Source organism: Pelecanus crispus, chromosome 7, assembly GCF_030463565.1.
Source record: "Pelecanus crispus isolate bPelCri1 chromosome 7, bPelCri1.pri, whole genome shotgun sequence".
NCBI classification, from domain to species: Eukaryota; Metazoa; Chordata; class Aves; order Pelecaniformes; family Pelecanidae; genus Pelecanus; species Pelecanus crispus.
The window spans coordinates 30,027,108-30,048,815 of record NC_134649.1 but is presented as its reverse complement, the minus strand read 5'-3'; the positions used below and the strand labels follow the sequence as shown (position 1 = coordinate 30,048,815).

At 38.3% G+C, this 21,708-nt stretch overlaps 1 protein-coding gene across 15 annotated transcripts in view; it reads left to right on the top strand.

Moving 5' to 3' along the window:
- ATP2B2 (ATPase plasma membrane Ca2+ transporting 2) overlaps positions 1-21,708 on the top strand; it is a 189,987-nt gene that overhangs the window by 37,054 nt on the left and 131,225 nt on the right. For 13 of the 15 annotated variants that reach the window (XM_075714579.1, XM_075714577.1, XM_075714576.1 and 10 more), the window contains exon 2: positions 20,426-20,623. The exons of the other annotated variants lie outside the window; for them this stretch is intronic. In XM_075714579.1, coding sequence (XP_075570694.1) covers positions 20,426-20,623 — 198 coding nt within the window. The remainder of the gene's footprint in view (positions 1-20,425; positions 20,624-21,708) is intronic. 15 annotated transcript variants of the gene reach the window in all.

Genomic DNA, 21,708 nt, shown 5'->3' with positions numbered 1-21,708 from the left:
TTATGTGAAAGATATGTGTGAGTTAAGCAAATAAACAGTTTTGATCTATGTTTTGACATTTATTGTACAAACTTTATGTAATCCATGTAGATTAGTTACTTCATTTTTTTACAGAAGGTTTTACAAAAACTTCCTGAGATTTGTGAAAATCCAAACATTTGAAACATATAGGCATGGAAGGGTCAAGAAGTATTCTGCTGTTAATAGTTTGAGCATTATGTTATGCAAACATTAGAAATGTAAAAGCAAAAAGTATGTGGCTGCATTTTCTGTGAGGATAAACAATCCTTGCTGTGAGGATAACCAGAACTTTTTGACCATCACTGGGTTTTGTACAGACCATAAGCATGTAAAGCTATGGGTGCCACTGTAGTGCTACAAATTAATACTTTTAATTTCAGTAATTTTCATAGCACTGATACTATGTGAGATAGGTGCTTGTAAACATACACTGAAGACTTTTATGTTGATGCTAAAAGTATTGTTTAGCAGTTTAGATGCTTTAAGCTGTGACTATTGCCACCCTCTCTAGTTCCCAGCTACTTGTTGCCACTGTTTTTTCAGTGTCAGCACAGCTGTTTGTGTAACTGTGCTAGGAAGTAGATCTGGAAAAATGCCTAGTTGGCTTAGCAGCTGACCTTAGGGTGGGCAGGGGAAAAGAGGTATTTTACACTTGGCTTTTGTACCACTATTGTATGTGAATTTCGGGGAAAATGAATGAACTTAGATATCCATAATCACTTGTATATAGTATGGCATATGCCAAATTGAGATGTAAATTGCTTTATTTTTTGGTATGTTGGTGTTTTGCTGGTCTTCAATCATAATTCAAATCCCCAGTATGCCAGATAGTGGACTAATGTCTAGTCATAATTTGTAAACCCTGAGTGGACATAGGAGAGGGAGAGAATAAGAGAAGCTCAGATGATATCACACAGATCACAGATTATTAACAGTTATTGGGAAAAAAACAACCTAATGACCATGCATGGTTTTCAGGTAAATAAATATGTTCCAGAAAGCATCCTGTGTTATCATTCCTGCTTCCAGACACCTTGCTTAATCTATCTGAAGGCCAATTCCAGACAGAATTTTACTATTGAAACAAATCCTCATGGTCTACTGGAGAACAAGAACACTTGGTCCTATATTTTATACCACTAGGAAAATTATACCACAGAGTTTCCAGAAATACAGTACAATATTAAAGGAGTTTCTTTCTGAAGACCAAATATCCAGTCAGTTACATATCAGTGATGTGGTATGTGAAGAGCAAAGTAGCTTGCAAACAGCTTAATTACCTGCCTGTTTGCAATTTGTTATTTTCTCCTAATACTTGTATGATTCAAATACTTCTTGCTGTGCACTTTTCCCCCTTTAAGTGCTTGTAAGGCAAAAGCTTGGCTGTACTATTTTTTTCCTACACATAAATGAAATTGTGAATTGAGAAAGTGCTTTTGAAGCCAGAAAAATTGAATTGTAGATACCACTTCTCTTTGTTTTTAAAGAGCAAGAACAGTGATCTGATTGCTTGATGTTCCTTCTTTGTGCCCCGGGAATCTCTCTGCTGTCCCTCTCCATATAGAGACATCCCTCCATGATTAACTCTCTGTCACTCAGCTCAGTTCTCTGACAGCAGAATGAGTGCAGAGTAGCAGAGTGAGTCATGGCTGTAGAAAGCCATTTCAAGGACAAGCCAAGGGTGTTGAAGGCAGCAGCTTGATAAAGCCAGGATTCAGGACCAGTTCAACTGTTTTGAGCCTCAAAGAATTTGACTTTAAGAAGCTGAGGCCTCGGTAGTTGAAGCCAGGCTCTCTTAAAATCAACAAAAGCACAATCTTTAGATGTAGTTTCCTGTTGAAATTTTGTAGTTAGGTCCTATGATGTTGCACAAAGCAGCATTACATAAAGCACAGCAGATGCAGTCTGGATTCAGGTGCAGGGGGAAAGCGTGTAACAAAAGCCAGTGTGGAGTGCCATAGTAGAGGAAAACAGCTTAAAGATATTATACAGAAAAAGACTTTCCAAGTGGGGAGCTGACATGGAGCCTTAATAACTGCCTCAGCCTGGCATTGACTATTTTTAATGTTTAAGAAGATTTTAAATAAGATTTACAACTTGGCATCTGGTTTCTGTGATGTGTCAGTCCTAGCAAGTGCAGAGTGCTTCTCTGTCGGGGAGGAAGTGTGTCTCTGCCCGCGCATGTGCAGGGAAGGGGGCACCTTAGCAGCAAGAGACGTGGCAGGAATCAGCACTCGGCAGCAGCTTGGGCTCTGAACTGTCTGCTTACGCCTGCAGCAAAACTGCGACTTACCCCAGAAGTGGGATCAGGTTCTAAATTAAGTGTTTATAAAGTAAAGCAGTACTGGAAAAATCTGCATCTTCACTGCGGTTGGAAATACATGATGACGGCATGTATACAGCTCTCATTCTTTGATGGTTAACCACTAGGCTGGGACACCACAGGTGTCAGCACTGGTTACCTGTCTGCACGGGCATGTAAAGGATCCTGCTGGGGCCTATACAGCTATTGCTGAAGCCCGAGGTCCTGTGGCTTTACCGTCATTTGTTACGTGATTAGGGTTAGATGAGTTCAGTGCTGCTGATGTGGGCTATGTGTATGCTGAAGTCAGAGGCATTAAGTGCCTAATGCTGCAGCCAGGCAGAACAAAGTCCTTACTAGAGAGGGAACAAGAGAATCCAGCAATGAATACACTTTCAAGGCATCATTTTTTGCCGAAGTTGTTCTGTATTGGTTCTGGTTAGATGTTGATTGCTTTAGTTGCTTGTCCTGGTTTCAGCTGGGATAGAGTTAATTCTCTTCCTAGTAGCTGGCATAGTGCTGTGGTTTGGATTTAGTAGGAGAAGAATGTTGATAACACACTGATGGTTTAGTTGTTGCTAAGTACTGCTTATGCTAGTCAAGGACTTTTCAGCTTCCCATGCTCTGCCAGGTACACAAGAAACTGGGAGGGGGCACAGCCAGAATAGTTGATCCAAACTGACCAAAGGGCTATTCCATACCATATGACGTCATGCTCAGTATATAAACTGGGGGGAGTTGGCTGGGGAGCAGCGATCGCTGCTTGGGAACTGTCTGGGTATCGGTCGGCAGGTGGTGAGCAATTGCAATGTGCATCACTTGCTTTGTATTACTCTTATTATTATATTGTTATTATATATATTATTACTACTATTTTACTTTCTTTCAATTATTAAACTGTTCTTATCTCAACCCAGGAGTGTTTCTCACTCTTACTCCTCTGATTCTCCCCCCCATCCCATCGGGGTAGGGGGAGTGAGCGGGTGGCTGCGTGGTGCTTAGTTGCTGGCTGGGGTTAAACCACAACATTGCTGTATTTGGTTAGTTATAGAACATTGTTACTAAATAATTTTGTATTCATAAGATAAAAGCATATTTGGTGGACTGGATTGATGGTTTTGCATCAGTTAATGATATCACCTGTCTTCTTCCACCACTAGCAGAGGAAGCATTTCACATTTTACAGATCTAGTGTTTTGATATGGGTGAGGACGAGAGGACACATAAGCTCTATGAAGCATTCTCATGCATATGTTTTCATTAGTGCAGATGATGGTCTTTGTGTGCATCATCCTGACTGCATGTAAGAAGAGTGCAGTAGATAGTTATCTATAGATGAAGAGCCTATGTTTTTGTAGTATTAGAATTATAACAAATGAACAAACTGGATGAATTAAAGATCATTTTCAAGACCCAGAACCTTTCATCTCAGTTCACTGTGAGCAAATTCAGCATGACTCAGGATTACTGTTTCATGGCAAATCAGTCCAGTCCAGAAGTAGGGGGAAAGGTGAGGGGATCAAACATAATTGGTACCCTTCTTCAATGAATTGCTCAGATACCAAGATCTGAATGAAATTGTAATATCTTCTCACTTACCAGACAGGACTAATAGGTCAGAGTTTGGTAGGTGAGTGTAAAAGGAGCTTGAATTACCCATCCTGGGCTGTATCAGTCCTCTGATGCTTGGCAGGTAGTGAACTTCATATGCGCTAAGCGTAATTGCAGATAAAGGCTGTGACACAAACAAAGCTCAGGAAGTTAAAAGATTAATGCTGCTGGAGTCTTTTTATGTTGTGCAAGCCTGTTTCCATAATAACAGGAATTGTTCATTTATCCAGTAAGTTCTAAAATCTTGAAGGTACATAAATGGAAAGCAGTATTGGTACTTGGTATTAATAGTCTCATGTAATGCCTTTTGAAGTTTTTTGTTGGCTGCTATTTTTCATAATCATTAAACAAATAGGGTATTTTTCTTAAGATTTTTAAAGTCTTGCAACACAAGCAATATCTTGTTTTCTTAAAAGGGCTTTTCTTCAGTGTCATTCATAAGCCTGCGAAGTACATAGTATTCTGTGGCCATCTTTGAAGACATCAATTCTGACCATACGTAGATATTGCTACGTGCTAATCCCCCCAAATTTTACTTACTTTGTGCTCATGCTTCTCTTTTTTAAAAGCAAGCAAGCAAGCAACCACCCCACCAAACAGGTGTGTAACGTTGAATAACAGTTGTGGCCTCAGAGGATAGACAATTTCTGTAAAGTGATTAAGAAGTTTCAAGGAGAGAGTGAGTGTATGCTGAGTAGTAGAAACTTGAGAGGGAAGAAGGAAGAGATACCTGATATTTATCAGTGGCATTGGTTTCTTTGAGATAAAATTAAGGGGAAAATAAGAAATGTGGAAAAGGATTCACAGGGAAGAGGGAAGATCTGTTAAGGTGAGCTTCAGGAAGAGCAGTAGACATAGGAGATACATAGGGAGACAGGGAAAAAGATAAATATGTTTAACAGAAGGGATAGCAGAATTAGGGCAATATAAAAAAAAGTCTGCCTTTTGGAGTCCTCAATATTTCAGCATGACCATTCAGTTCATCTCTGCTTATCATTTACATAACCTGTAAAAACAAATGCATGCTCAAGATGTCTGCCAGAATTACTTTATCCTTAGCTGTGTTATTTCAAGGTGTTTGCACTTTCTGTATTAATAAAAATTGTTTTGTCATATACTAGTATGTTATCAGTGCTATTTAAACTGATAATGTTCTCTAACATTGAAAGTGTGTCTGATTTTTTTGTCTTTTGTCTCTTGTTTAGTGTTAATGTGTGTCGTGCTTAAGGGATGTATTAATGAACCTTTTTTTTACCCTGCAATGACAATCCTCTAGGCCCAGTCTCTTCATTAATGAATAATAATGGAACAGAGTAGGCAGTTGGGTCATTTTATCCTTTAAGTGCGATGAACAGTCCTGAAGAGAATGCTGCATTGCAGCTATAAGCAAAATGTTAGTACAGATGACAAAATACTTTTGAATTATAGTCTGCATTTCTGGAACATTCTGGGTTTTAGGAAGATTGCCAGTTTCCCAAAACATTTTTCTTAGGAAATGAATCTTTTTTTTTTTTGCTACTTAAGACAGACTTGTTCCAATGCCTTCTATTCTACAAACTTGGAAACCTGAGCTTCAATAAAAATATAAAGTCACTTGTCATGCTGTGTTCAACAGCCATTGAAAAGGACTTGGGAAGGCTTCTGTTTCATAATATTTGTAAAGCAGTTGGCTAGTACTAATTTGCATAAAATTTTGGACACTGACCTTACCATAAATTTGGACTGATTTTCCCCAAAACATCTTGTGTGAGGCAGGAACCATACAAGAAAAATAAGCTGACCAGTTAAGGTACTATATAAAGGAAAGCCTACTCTGCTACCTAAACAAAGCATATGAAAACCAGAATAAGATTTCCAATTGAAGTTACTAATGGGACAAACTAACACCTCTAGGTTAAGTCATGTAAAAGTTTTAAATGCTCCTTTTCTTGGGGTGAGCATAACTGGGATGACTTCATTTTTTTCTATCTCTTTCAGTGTAAAGAATGTAATTAAGTCCCTACATAGTGGTTATCTAAGTCTGTGCCTCTGTGTTACACGATAAAAGGTCTTTGAGTGTCTAGAATTCTGCTCTGTTTTCATACAACAAGAAAGTTGGGTTTAGTTGCTTTTCTTTAATCTCTTTTTGCTTCTTTTCTGTTTCTTGGTCTTTTTGTTTCTCTACTTGCAAGAATTTGTTTCTAATTTGACAAATAAATTACTGTGTTCTTTTGTTGCATGATGTGTGGCTTCAACTCCAAATTCCATATTACCATAGCTGTGGGATGAGGAGGTACATGTCTGTAGCAGCAGCTTTGGGAAGCTGAGGTGAAAGTGGTCTAAATCAAATATGAAGACAGGCTGAGAGAGTTGGGGTTGTTCAGCCTGGAGAAGAGAGGGCTCTGAGAAAGACCTTACAGCAGCCGTCCAGTACCTGAAGGGGGCCCACAAGAAAGCTGGAGAGCGACTTTGTAAAAAGGCATGTAGGACATAGGACAAGGGGTAATGGCTTTAAACTGAAAGAGGGTAGATTTAGATTAGATATAAGAAAGAAATTCTTCACTATGAGGGTGGTGAGGCACTGGAACAGGTTGCCCAGAGAAGTTGTGGATGCCCCCTCCCTGGAAGTGTTCAAGGCCAACAGGTTGGGTTGGGTAGGGCTTTGAGCAACCTGGTCTATTGGAAGGTGTCCCTGCCCATGGCAGGGGGCTGGAACTAGATGATCTTTAAGGTCCCTTCCAACCCAAACCATTCTGTGATTTACCTATTCTCAGCCTGTGGATTTATTCTGGAACATCTGTTCCTGATTAACCATTATGGATTAACTCTTTGTATGGATGTTCTTACTTTGGATTAAGAGTACCTCTTCCCAGTTGAGCTGAATTAACCAAAGCAATGAATTAATGGGCTGCAAGTAAAACAAAATGGCTGGCACAATATAAAAATAGGTAACTGCTGTGCAAGGAAAATGGTTAAGCCATTGTCCTGGTTTTGGCTGGGATAGAGTTAATTTTCTTCCTAGTAACTGACATAGTGCTGTGTTTTGGATTTAGTAGGAGAAGAATGCTGATAACACACTGATGTTTTTAGTTGTTGCTAAGTACTGCTTATGCTAGTCAAGGACTTTTCAGCTTCCCATGCTCTGCCAGGTACACAAGAAACTGGGAGGGGGCACAGTCAGAATAGTTGATCCAAACTGACCAAAGGGCTATTCCATACCATATGACGTCATGCTCAGTATATAAACTGGGGGGGGGTTGGCCGGGGAGCAGTGATCGCTGCTCGGGAACTGTCTGGGTATCGGTCGGCGGGTGGTGAGCAATTGCAATGTGCATCACTTGCTTTGTATATTGTTATTATCATTATTATATTGTTATTATTATCATTACTATTTTACTTTATTTGAATTATTAAACTGTTCTTATCTCAACCCAGGAGTGTTTCTCACTCTTACTCCTCCGATTCTCTCCCCCATCCCATCGGGGTAGGGGGAGTGAGCGAGCGGCTGCATGGTGCTTAGTTGCTGGCTGGGGCTAAACCACGACAGCCATAAATTGGTTATATGACTTTGAATTTGAGATCTCATTTTAAATAACAACTTAAGCTTCCACATGGATAATGAAGGTTAATTAATTACTGTAGGGGTTATTTTGGGGGCATTAAGAAAACATGATTTTTGTTTATTCACTGAAGGATGGTTGTTAATATGAATTTGGTGCTTCTATTATGATACAATATAATATTTTGATTTCTGCTAATGTGTCTAACACAAATTCATAAGTATTGTTACATGAACACACTTCTGCTAGAGCTTTGATGCAGAACTGCCTTATTACATTCTCTTGAATATGCACTTGCCAAAAGACACACAATGTTTTCAACTTCTGAAACCACAGAACACAAATTAAAAAGATGGAAGAAGTAATTCTTAACATAAGAACGCTTAGATATTAGGACCAAATAAGTGAATGGATTTGAATACAAATCCTTCCCCACTTTTGTCACCTTGAATAGAGCTTCTTTATAGTTGAGCAATTTTCCGTGGCTTTTTGGATTGCTGGAACTCCATATAGAATCCCTAGTATCCCTAAAGTGTTTCCTACTTCTGTCATTAGTGACAACTGGGTTTTGGATCTGAAGTCTCATCCTTTCAGGAGTCTCCCAGGGTGAGCTCTTGCTACATGCTTGCTGTTTCTGTCTCATGCTTGCCTCTGCTACCTTGCATTCCCACAGGTTTGAGCTAACCAAGAGCAGTAGCTCTAGTTATTTAGATGCACCTGCCCAACTGAAAGGGTTTCCATTTCACCCCAGTGATGAAATGCAAGATGTGAGGCAGGTCAGACTCAGTTTTCTGCAGCATATACAATGAAAGCTATGTACTCAATAAAGAGTGAAAAACAGACTAGTGAGATACACTATTCACCTGTGGAGAAAACTTAACAGAAAACCTTGGTTAAGTCTTACATGTTCTAGAATATATTAAGATTGGATTTTGAAGTGGGACTGCTTTGATGTGCATAAAAATCTATGGTGTCCTTGACTGGTTCTGACTTGCACTTACTACAGCTGGTGACTAGGAGCACCTTCCTTGAGGTACTTACTTTATAATTTAATTTAGTATCTGATTTGCACTGGAAAAGAATCTGAAGAACTTCAGTAGTGATTATTGCATTCAGATTTGGTTAGTTATGTTGAGAGCTAGTCAACGTGATTGACAATATGTGCTTCATATTAGAGAGAGTCTATTCTTTGGGGCTTTTTAGTGTGCTAAAATAGGAGAGGTCTGTGGGTGTTGTGCTCCTGACAGAGTTCTGTTGCATGTGGGTATAAGAATAAAATAATGCTATATTCTACAGTACATCTTGGGATTGCTTTGGTTGCAGTTTATATTTTCTAATCGTTCAAAGTAAAACAGGATCAAGAAAATGTCACTTTTCATAGTATTAAAAAAGGCATCTGTTGCTATTACCCCATTTTTATTGTGCTCTGTATAAGGCTGAGAACTCTTTGGAGGAATAACTTTACATCTGTTCCAATAGTGCCATCATTCCCACTAGACACTGCTACTGCTCTACTCTGCTGCTCTTTTACACCTAGGTAGTTTTTGTGGACTGAATTAACTAATTACCAGAAGACTGGAAATTCTTGAGATTTTCTTCGCCATCTTTTCTCCACTAATCTGGAAAATGGGGCAACGAGGAGCTTGTTTGACTAGCTAAATGATCAGTGCCCAGTGAATCTGAACTTTGACTGTATATCTATGTTCAGCTATGAGATATTCACTGTAATAATACTCATGTTGGCACCTTTGGATGAAATTTTACAGCTTCTTTCACGTTTATTTTTCCTCCAAGTCTTTGTGGTATTTAAGTCCACAGGAAAGGCAGGTAATGATCTAAAGGATGGGTCCTGCTTGTTTGTGAAGAGGATGGAGCAAATGGCTAACGCTGAGTGCAACAGTGTTACGCAGGTAAAAGTGAGCACAGCAGCGTGTGTACTGTGTTAGGGGTTTCAAAGGTTTAATTATTTGAATGCTCCCGAGCAGTGGGATGTAGTCCATTGGGTGCTCAAAAAGCATCTTATTATCTTACTGTCTCCTCACAAGCTGAGCACTGTGGTTTTAGGTGACATCATTGTCACTTGCAGGAGCGATAGTGACATTTAATGTTGCCTCTGATGGCATAATGATCATAGCACTTTGTTTTCTTCAGCATTCTCACTTATTTTTTTAGATACCTTGAATACGCTCCTGAATAAACAGCAGCATAAGATACACTATAGCAAATGCTGTGCCTCTTGGCAAAGGCATCGCTTGAAGTGAGTACAGTTGCTGTGTAGTTGACAAGCTGACATTACTCACAGGAAAAGCAGATGACACTGACAAAGATAGCAATGAAATTAAGAAGAGTTGCCAAGCAGCAGCATTTGGAGGTAACATCTCAGAAAAAATGCAGCTCATTGCTATCGTTTATTTGTTGTTTTTTCTTAAGTGAGGGTGGGAAAGAATCATGCTATGGAAGCAGATTCGACAAAGTGGGTTTTGGTATTTTCATTTTGACTCTCTTATAGACATCACAAAAATGTGTCTCTTTTCAGAACATAAGATTTCTTCTTTTGTTATTTATTTTAATATAAAAGATTGAAACATTTAAATAAGGAATTAGCTACCTTAACCTACAAATTCCTGGCCTCATCTAGGAAAAAAGCCTCTTTTCCATGCTGTTGTTGTTATGAGAACATATGTTGCTATGCTGTGTTACTTTTAACCTTTTCAATAGGCCCCATCAAATAAATATGAGCTATAGACCCTTGGAACTGCTTATACTAAAGAACTGATTGCAGTGACAAATAATAATAGTAAAGATCCTTCATATAAAAAGAGAGATGCATGGCACTTTCAGGATCCTGCATAAAAGCCTCATGCTGTACTGACTTAGAAGTCTCTCTAATGTGTCTTCACCTGCGTAATGTCTTCTTCTCTCAGCCCATGCTTTCCCAGTTGCACATGCTTTATTCCTTGGGCATTTGCTTTCTCAGATTACTGTGACTGTCATCCTGAGTGGACATGCTCTGTGGAATCAAACAGAAAATCATGAGAAGTCTTTAGCAAGTCTAGGCCGTGTCAGCCTAAAAGTACATTATAGTGCGGAGAAGCCAGCTGAGGCTCTCCTTAGTATATATTCAGCTGTATTGAATTTTAGTCAGATGGCCTTAGTTTCTGGGACATTTCATTGACATGTATATCCTTTGAACATAGTGTTTTACTTGCAAAACTTCAAGTGACATGAAGTTGTACTGTGATAAGAAATGGGAAAAAAGTTGAAGGCATTTTATCATTATAAACAGTAGACAGTCTAACAGCTATTTTTGTAATTGTGAATTTCTTTGTTGTGGTGTTACTCAGCAGCAGGAGTCCCCACGCTCAGTGTCACCGGTCACACTCACTTGCTATTGATGGTAAGTATAGGCCTGTGCACAGGTGGACATGTGGCTCCACCCTTCTTTTCTCTCTCTTGTGCCAGGAGAGGATCCCAAGCATAGCCTTCATGTTATTCCCTGCTGTACTGCTTGCCCATGGCTAACTCTGGTCCTGCTGGTGGATCAGTGGTGGCTATCTGTTTGGCTGCACTTTCTCCAGGACTTAGTGGAGCGCCTGCACACATGGAGCTCCCAGCCGGCAGGAGGTGCCTTCATGCAGGCATTTATTTGAGCCATATAATCAGAGCCTCCCTATGGACCCTATGGCAGTGTTTCTGCTGGGGGACTTGTGTTTCCCCAGGCTGTGCTGCATCCACACAGACAGACAGAAGCTGCCTCTGTAGCAACCAGAGTGGTTTGCTTGTCAGCAGCACTACTCAAACCGTGGTTTGGGAACAAAGAATCACAGATTGATTTCAGCGTCTTTTTTCCCTCCCCATCCTCTGTGGTTGCCATTAGCAATACATATGAAGTGATGAATTTCTTTGTAGGGTCCAGTGAGTGTGATGGTAAGTGGTTAGGAAGGTGTGCTAATGAAGGAAGGCTTTCCACTTTGACTTTATTATGTGCTCATTTATCCCTTGTTCTTTTCATTGATTAAGACCTTGGATCTCCTCAATTAAAGTTACGTAGTTGCTCTTCTTTGCCATTACCCGATTCGTATGTTAGTGCTTTTCAAGCCTGATTCTACAGAATAGCCAGCATGTGTCTTAAGCTGTAGTCAGGGTTGGTTGATTTGATTTAAATATTAAGGGCAAGAAAAAGCTTTCACATTATCTGGAACAATGATATTATAACTCAGCACTGTAACAGCATGGTTTTGCTACTATTTCCCTCATACTGTCCATCAACTTCACTGAAATGGTCAGATCTTATACATCTATGTTTCAATAGGAAATCGGAGCTTTGTGGGTAATACATAATCCTGTGCAGAGGGCATTTGTACAGTCTACTCTACATCATAATCTTACCTTCTGTGGGAGTGAAATCCTAGCTTTGTTTAAATAACCAGAAAAGATGGTTGAAGAAACTGTCTCAAGGCTTTGACTGCCTTTTCAATTACATGCCTATATTTTTCTGGAGAAAGTGGGGAGGGAGGAAAGAACCATTACATTCCTCTGTTCCCTCTTTGCCTCTTCCAGAAAGCCCCAGTACCAGTCAACTGCTGAGGATATGTGATGCCGAACAAACCCAAAGTACCTAGCATCTGTGGGGTATCCCACTGGCTTGGGGTTGGTTGGCTTAGCTGCAGTAAAAACCTTCCATAACTTTGAGGTTAACTGTCTCTTAATGCTAGGTGAAGATCTGCACTGTTGCTGCACTGTTGTTTATATATAATGTAACAAGGAATTTTTAATGACTTCTTTATTATCTGGTTGGTAATGGGTGGGAGTTGGATGATGGATATACGTACTAGATTATTAGTATTTATTAGTAATGCTGCCCTGAATCTGTAATGACTTTATTGTACTTGATACTACATCAAGATAGAACAAAAGGAAAACATCTCCAGGAGCCTGTGGTATGCAAGATGAGACATCTGAAAATAGTGTAATGATTATTGAGTGGAGTAAGATCTCAAGAAATAATTTCTGGTGGGATGATTATCTTCCCTCTCAAGAGCTGTACTCCCACTGACAGCAGTACATCTATAAAAAAGAAATCCCAATTCTTCTTTCTTCATACTGGACCTTCAACTCTCATTGAATGCTTTGTTATCAGTCTTTGCAGAAAGATTTTATTGTCTGTTTAGGCAAGAAAAATATTAGTCATCTGTTACGATGCATATCTTGCCTTTAATATTTGATGTCTTGTCTGTTGCCTTGATGTTAGCTCATGATTATGCACTGCACATAGTCCAAGTCCAGTCTTAGATTATTATGAAATTGTAGCATGTCTTTCAGATGAGTGGCTTTTTTCTGGGCTATGCTTACAATCACTGTTGCGAACCATTTCTGGTTCTGCTGTTATTAGTCGTCTTATGTAAAGTATTTGTTTCCTGGTTAATAGCTTGTTTTCAGATCAATTTTACTTTAAAAAGAAATTAGAAGAAGATAGAAGAAATAAACCCAAAATGGCTAGATGGGGAAATTAAGCGAACATGTCGTGAAGCATTCAGTGCTTCTTGACAGTAATAAATCCTGCATGATATCTTGCAGCTGAGTGTAAATCAGGAATCCCAGGAGGTGTGAATTTACTCCCCTGAACTGCCACCAAACTGTCTGGGGCAAGAACTTCAGCCTTTTGCTGCCTTATAAAATGGAGATAAAGTTGCTGATGCATTTCTATAGCTAGAAAGAGAATGAGAGAAACTTGTTGTAGAAATGCAAGCTGTTCCTAACATTTACATTAGATGCATCAGTCTATGAGAAAGAATGTTAAGCTCCTCAGTTACTTTATTTTTAAAAAAGTCATGGATTTAGAGATGTATTTATGTACTTTGTGTGACTTCAGAGTGATAGTTTTGATTGCAACCTATAACAGGGAAGGTTTATGTAAGGGTTTTTGTAGAAAGCTTGCTGTTTTTCAGACACTGAAGGGTGGTCCCTGTACCGTGGGGTGGCAGCTAAAGCCACAGCAGAACTCAAGAGGGCAGGACACCATGACTTGGCCAGTTGTTGCTGTTAGATGTGAGGAAGAAGGATGATTAATGAGGAAATGGAGGGGGAGTTAATTAATTTCCTGGTTCTACCACTTCTGTGCCCCTCTTTTCTGTGTGTTGGTTATTTAGATGTGGCTGCAAAGCATTTGACTCAAGGAGGTTCTAAATCCTGCAAAGGTCCGTTGGCAGCACTGCCAAATGGACTCGTAGAAATAGTAGCACCAACAACGTAAAGCTTACAGGACATGTGCTAGATGATTTGTAATTCCAAAGGCTTTTAATTTTTGGACAAATTTCTTAAAATTTATGTAAACAAATGTAAGCAAGTGATATTAATGAAAACATGTAATGAGATTCATTACACTTTACAGACAGCTTTGTTGTTCTGAGATTAGAAGGAAATTATTATTTGTTGAGGTTCATTCTCTAGTGAAATTCAAATCCAGCTTGCTGAAACTAGTAAATGCTCTCATTAAATATTCTCCTACTGACAGACTGGATTCTCTTAATTGGTTTTATTTTAATATGGCCTAAACAGAATTTTAATGTAATGCATCCAGAAGTTTTTCAAGCAGCATGCATGATAAAACTGGGAGGCCACAGAGGCATACGTTCTAGGTGTGAATGTTTGGTGTGTGTTTTAGTTTAAAAAAAAAAAAAATTCATCTTGTGTCAGTAAAACAGGTAGTTTATTGCAACGTATATTTATGTGGCATACCTGGTACTGAAGGAGGTGTTTGTTTTACTTAGATACCCTTTAAACAAGTGTCATGAAGACTTCATGACCTAATGAAGACTGGTGTTGGATTACATGATAGTGTGCTTGATGACATCATTATACATAATGGACAGAATAGACCTTCCTTAGCATTTGATCAAAACCCTAACAGTAATCACAGTTTACTGTGCATGTCTCCTTGCCTTCTCCAATTTCTTAGGTGGGGACAGTTTCCTAAGGCAGATCTCGGCAACTGAATCTGTTAGTTACTAGCTATTCATTTGAATTGAAAATTTTACTTTTTCAGCTCTTTCACTCGCTAGATAGGTAATACTTCTTAGATTGAAGTGGAAGAAAAAAAGGCCTGCTGTCATTTCTAGCTTTTTCAAGAGAGAAAAGCAAAATAGTGCACAGAAATTTGCTTCCAAAGCCAAAGAATAAAATCCCACTAAAAATGCTGAATGAGATTGTGGGTATGAATTTTCTATATTACAACAGCAGTAACTGGGCTAATATTTCTAATTCATGTTACGAAGTTCTGAGAATCTGTGTGAGAGCTATGGAAGTTGGTGGGTCTGGGCAAGTTATGCTAAAGCATTATGTAGCAGTAGTAATGGCAGGGATTGTTTCATAGTTAAATGTGAAATAAATGGAATTGGTAAAACAAGGCAAAGAAAATGAAATAATTGCCAAGGTGATACTTTGTGGTGTTTTACTTTCTGGTTTCTGTGAAGACCTAGGTAATGTGATGCTAGAAATGTTCGTCATTTGAGAACAGAGTTTGAGACTAGGGTGATAGGAGCTCATGAGATAAAATACAGGTTTGTGTTCTCACAGGAAGAATTTATGCGTGTCATATCTAATTGTCATTAGAGTTCACTAATCAAAACTGTTGGTTTACCACTATGCCTTAATTTCAACAGCAGTTCAGCATCACTGTGAAGCCTTTACTTCCCTTGCTGAACAATTTTATTTGCTTTTGAAGTTACATATGCTGTGATTTTTAAATTACATTGCTTACAGTTTTTGCTATTTGAAATTTTTATCTACTTTTCTGGATGCATCAGAAAATGTACAGAAGAAAGTTATTAAGTAATGAATGGTTTATTTGCACAATTAGTGCAACATTCTTCATCTAACAATTTAAGCAGATGTGCTTAAACATTCTCTTAAAAGTTTTTATAATGGTTTTAATGGTTTTTTTAAATTGTTGCTTTAGTAGTGATGTGCTTTTGCTATTTTTGCAGCATCAAAATAGTTCTCTGTTTGTCATGCTCCATTTGGTGGCAGTGGAGATGACTGTCAGAGAAATACAATTTTCCAGGAAGCATTAATTGAAATGATGTTTTCATATTCAGCATGTATTAACTGACAGATGTAGATAAGGAACAGAGAAAATTCACTAAGTGGCAGTTCTCCAGTTTTTTAATCTTTTTCTCCCTCCAAAAAAGCAACAATTAAACCAATTTCTGTATAAAAGCATGCCAGATGAAATCAGAAATGCATTTAATATACTGCGCAACATTGTACAAAATGTTTCCTATGCAGTCACTTTCGTTCTCCCACAAATTTCAAACAAATATTCAGGAAAATTTTTGGAAACTGAAACCTTGAGAAATTATTCAAGTGCTGGAAGCATCAATAATAAATTTTTGCAATATTTCCTAAATCTGTGCATACTATTTGTATATAAATTTAACCCAAATCTGCATAATCATTCTAAAACACTTGGGTCAAGCAAAGAAGTGTTGTGCAGCTTCAACATAGAAAAGTACTTAAAAAAAAATTCATGCTTGTGTGGACACATGCACACAAAACCAGCCAGTCTGTGGCTTATTGGCATACAGAGTATAACACAGAAGGCTTCTTTTGCCAGTAACATATGAAGTCTGAAGTAATATTGAACTGGTATCTCCATTCATTTTTTTTTAGTCCACACTGGTTCTTCTTCACTTCCTTAGATGCTTTATATCTTCATATAGAAATAATACTTCAAATTACTTTTGTTTGCAATGTTCTTTCATTATTGTCACTCATAGGACTCAATACTTAAATTAAGGGACAAACGAGAAATAAAATATTCAGGAATAGTAGTGAAGTCAGTATGTGGAATATGGAAAAAAAAAAAAATCTAGCAGCAGGAAAGCCATCTCCTGGTTAAAAGTACTGGTGAGGACAGACGTCCACTTCCAGATCTTGCTGTGCTAATTGACGTTTTTACCATCTGTACTGCTTGTCAGCATGCACTAGCTGGGAAGCAGCATCCCGCAGATCTGCCAGTGGGACAGAAAGTGTGAGTGACCTCTAATCCACTTCAAGCAGCTAAGTTAGGCTTGGCGAAAACACCTTTAGGACTATTTAAAGTAATGCCTCTGAATAAAGCAGATTATTTGAAAAAGATAAGGAGTGCCCCCATTATACCTTCTGCTGGCAATAGTATTGAGAACTAATTGAAGTTTTTGCAAAACAAACATCTTGCGTTGCCTCAGCTTCTCAATCACATTTCCCTTAGCTTTGTATAAGCATTTCCCTATCCCTTTGTATAACTTTGGCTTCTCGATGTATTTTATTGTCCCTTTCTGACTTTATCTCTACAGTAATGCTTGGGACTATTATGTGATTTCACCTATTGGTCTGTAGATTTCTTCATTCCATCCTTTCCTTTCTCTCTCTGTAAATATAGGAGTTTGTTACTTTCTGGCATTCAGTGGGAGAAAAAAAAAATATTGCTGAACAGGGTTTTTTTGAGTGATGGCCAGATTCAGGAGAAGGTAAATTTTTTCATTTGAACTGAACATTGAATTTCATTTTCCAGCATTTCTAAATGATTTAGAAGAAAATACGTTTGATAATTAAAGATGAATATGCTCTTATTTTTAGGTGAGACTGACTTGGTTATAGAAAAGAATAAAATCACACACGCAATTTACCCTTGTCTATTTATGGGTCTTAAGGAAGATAATATTTATTACAAAAAATGAAAGAGCACAATTAAATAAAATTTGTCTAAATTCCAGTGTAGGTTACTTAGACTATAGTTGGGAAGATAATGGTGACCACAGATGCTTTAAACTCGGTGTCATGGTTTAGCCCCAGCCAGCAACTAAGCACCACGCAGCCGCTCGCTCACTCCTCCTGCCCCGGTGGGATGGGGGAGAGAATCGGAGGAGTAAGAGTGAGAAACACTCCTGGGTTGAGATAAGAACAGTTTAATAATTCAAATAAAGTAAAATAGTAACGATAATAATAACAATATAATAATGATAATAATAATAACAATATACAAAGCAAGTGATGCACAATGCAATTGCTCACCACCCACTGACCCATACCTAGACAGTCCCTGAGCAGCGATCACTGCCCCCCAGCCAACCTCCCCCAGTTTATATACTGAGCATGATGTCATATGGTATGGAATAGCCCTTTGGTCAGTTTGGATCAACTATTCTGGCTGTGACCCTTCCCAGCTTCTTGTGCACCTGGCAGAGCATGGGAAGCTGAAAAGTCCTTGACTAGCATAAGCAGTACTTAGCAACAACTAAAACATCAGTGTGCTATCAACATTCTTCTCATGCTAAATCCAAAACACAGCACTGTGCCTGCTACTAGGAAGAAAATTAACTCTATCCCAGCAGAAACCAGGACACTCAGTCTAGTCCTCAACCTTAGAGTGTCGAAATGAACAACTTCTATGTTAGAGAAAAAGCAACTCTTTGAGTTCCACTATGTCTCTTTGCTTCGGAGGCTTCTCGGTAGGTGCATGTATTTATATGTGCATTATGATCAGTAACATAGAACAGGATATGCATGCTTTTTATGGCTTCCTGACAGTAAAGTATATAGCATAATTTCGAAGTTGTGAATTCATCATGTCTAGGTAAATAGAATTGGGATTTTTGAGAAATACTGTGGCTGTTTTCCTGTACTATTTCAGCCATCCCTTTCATGCTGTTGAGTACCCAGTCAGCTGCTTACCTGTTGGAGCTGGCCCACCACTGTGCACATATGTTCTGTATTGGAAAATAGACATTTTTCAGACATTTTTTCCTTCCACTTTCCAATGTGCTTTTGAGTTTTTTTCTGTTTCAGAGTTTTGTATTGCTGCTTGTAGATGCATTATATGAACATTTCTGTCCCAAATCCCTACATTATCCATGCTGTCAATGTACTTTCCTCTTTATGTATGAAGTCACTGCTGTATTTGGAGTAGGTTGTGTTTTGGTGGACTAGTGCAAATTGTGCATGCCATTTGGAGTGAAAATCCTTCCTTGTATTGAAGGGCTTTGCAGCCCGCTGAAAGCTAATCAAACTGCATTTGTTTGGTCTCTGCTAAAGGATTGTCCCTGTGTCGGACCCCATCAGTGGTTAGTGACTCCCCTGATCTCTCACATGCATTGTCATAAATTCTGTGATCTGCATTGGTTCACAAAAGGGCAGCTACCCAAATGGATCATACCTTGCAATTCATATTTCATAGCGGAAAGCGTTTCCCCCACATTGGAAGCTGACTGGGAGCTCACGGAGGAGCTGAGACGTTTGACATGTTATTGTTTGAATCACGAAGAATAACACAGACAAACATCATAATAGCTGGAACTTGTCTGTTACAGTGTCACTAAGTACTAGGTACTGAAAATTAAATGAAGTGAGGTAATCATAACTACAGCATGCCTTTATCTGGGAGAGAAGGATAGAGTTTCTTAGAAGCTGAAGGTGAAATGAAAGTTTGATGAGTTAACCAAGAGCCAGAAGCTACCCAACAGCTGTAATTATATACCTTAAGTGAAAGATGAGTCAGTGTCTTTGCCTGTACTGTGGCAGGATTGATACGCTCAGAAAAGCATTGCTTTGGTCTTGAGGAAATTACACTTGGGCCTGGTGCTTTCACCCGAGAGGTGACTTCCTGGCACATGCACACTGCACAGTTGCGCCAGTCCTGAATGAATGAGACATAACACCGAGTACCATTAGCACATTAGGATCATGATTTCCTTTGCTTGGCATCTTGAAGATGCTATTAATAGGGCTTTCCATTCCTGAAGTATCCTATAGGTGCTGATATGCTTTGGGGGAGGCAAAGGCTTACCCTAAACTGCGTGAGGAGAGGAATACCTAAAGCGTGGGATCGATCATTACCTCTTGCTCTTTTGCAGGCACTTTTGTAGCTCTCCGAGGTCAACTCTCAGTTTAAGTATTTTCATTGTGTCATGTTAGTGTGAATAAGCATGAATAACTTTATGTTGCTGATCACATTCAAAACCTACAGTTTTGTAGATGTTCCAACTGATGTCAAATATTATTTGACAGATATATGTAACCGCTTATTTTATTGCAGTTCTTTATGCTGCTGAGAGTGGTGTATGGGCAGTTATTCTACCCTAACACTTGCAAGTCTTGTCTTTTTTTTTTTTTTTTCCTTTGTGAAAAGGCGCTGGACATGCATACATTAATGTAATTAAAAAATAGGAAAAAAACCACCTAAGTGTGGTTGTTCAGTGCAACCCCACATTCTTACACTGTATCCTTAAATTGAAATGTTCTTAAGTTGAAGTATCATGCCAAATACATGCATTTTTATTATCGATTTAAGGAACCATATTGTTTCCTTTTTACTTTCTTTGCATATATATATCCTGTCACTTTGGCTGTCTTTTCCCAGTTAACAAAAATTTGATGCAGTTCATTCCAGTGATTGTGTGGCAGTACCTATGCAGCAAGAGAGGTTGCTCTGAAGTAGAATATTACATGCTTTATTGATTTATCCTTGGAGATCATCAACCTGAGGTCATGACAAAGACACGTATGCTGCTTCTACCAATATTACCAAAAACTGCCAACAGCTATTCCAACTTCATCTCAAATGTAATTTATTTGTGCTTTATGGTCTATTTTCAGAAGTCATTGCATACATGTATGTATGTATCTATATACATATGTCTTATTAAAGTAAACCTGCTAATTCAAAGACTTTTTTATGATTAAAACTGGCAGGAATTAGTACTAAAGAGAGTCCATAAGGATTCTGTTCAGAACATAAGGACAAATCATCTTCCAAAAGCAAAATGTAAGTGGAAAATGTACCTATTTCTTAATATGCCATAGGTGGTACAGCTTGTAGTTGTTCTTGGAGAAATAATTTATAGAAATGCAGATATAAGGGGGCATTTTCTATTTTACTGCAATTTTAATTTATTTTATTTTATTTTATTTACAGGATTAGCTGGCACTGCTGCAGACCTAGAAAAAAGAAAGCTTATTTTTGGAAAAAATTTTATACCTCCAAAGAAGCCAAAAACATTCTTACAGCTAGTCTGGGAAGCGTTGCAGGATGTGACTCTTATAATCTTGGAAATTGCAGCCATCATATCTTTGGGGCTTTCGTTTTATCAGCCACCTGGAGAAGGGAATGAAGGTAAAAACTTTGTATAGAAATAATATGTGTAAATTTAAGTAAAACAAGTCCTATATCTCAAATTAATTCCATCTCCACCCTCCAGAAGGTCACTAACAGAAAATTTCCATGTGGTTTGTTCCTATTGCCATTACATCTGGTACTGACATATTTTCTGTATGTTTGACATTTCTTTATACAAATAGCTGAACCTCGTTACATGTGCTAAACAACTTAAAGAAAAATCATAATATTCTTATAAAATTGGAGTATTTTTGTTTCTGTTTTCACCTTTGAGCTTGTGTTTGGTGTTTGTTTATTCATCTTTTCTTGTTGTTTACCACATTATAGAGGAGAAATATGTAATTGCTTATAGAAATAATGGATCCTATACACATAAACATGGACTTGAACTTTGTGAAATTTTTAGTGATATAGCTAAGGCTAGTGAGCCTGGTTTTAAAGGGAATATTAGATGCTAAGTCATGTTACTTATAAACTATATACTGCAGAAACCTTCTGTGATATCTGTAGAAAGCTTTAACACCCTGTCCCCTCTTTTCTTTTTTTTTTTTTTCCCCCTTTGGAAAGTGCTTTTGAATTAACATGCTTAAAATATTCATTCCTCTACATAAATGCAAGATTTCCATTTCTGGCAACTGATCCAGATTCCTGCCCCCCCTGCCTTATAAAGCTGGATAAAACATGCTGTGTGAAGTGACGTGAATAGCTTGGCAAATGTATGAAGAATGTCTTCCTCTAAATATAGCCTTGAAATGCTTTTTACGTTTGCTTCAGTTTCCTTTGGCTACTTTCCTTGAAGACCCTTCCTCCTTCCTTTTCCATTCACAAGCAGAATAAGCACGTAGCTATGCATAGCTCTTGTAGCATATTTATGATTCTTTAATCCTTTATATATATATAATCAGGAATCTTTCATTGCTTTCTCACTGAACTTTGAATACATGACTATTGATTCAGCAGGTGTCTGATTTAGGCATGAAAAGATACAGGAGTAATTTTTCTTTTTAACTGAAGAAAACATTACTTATTTCATTACTTCATATAACTGGACGTAGTAGAATACCTTGGGGACATTGTAAACT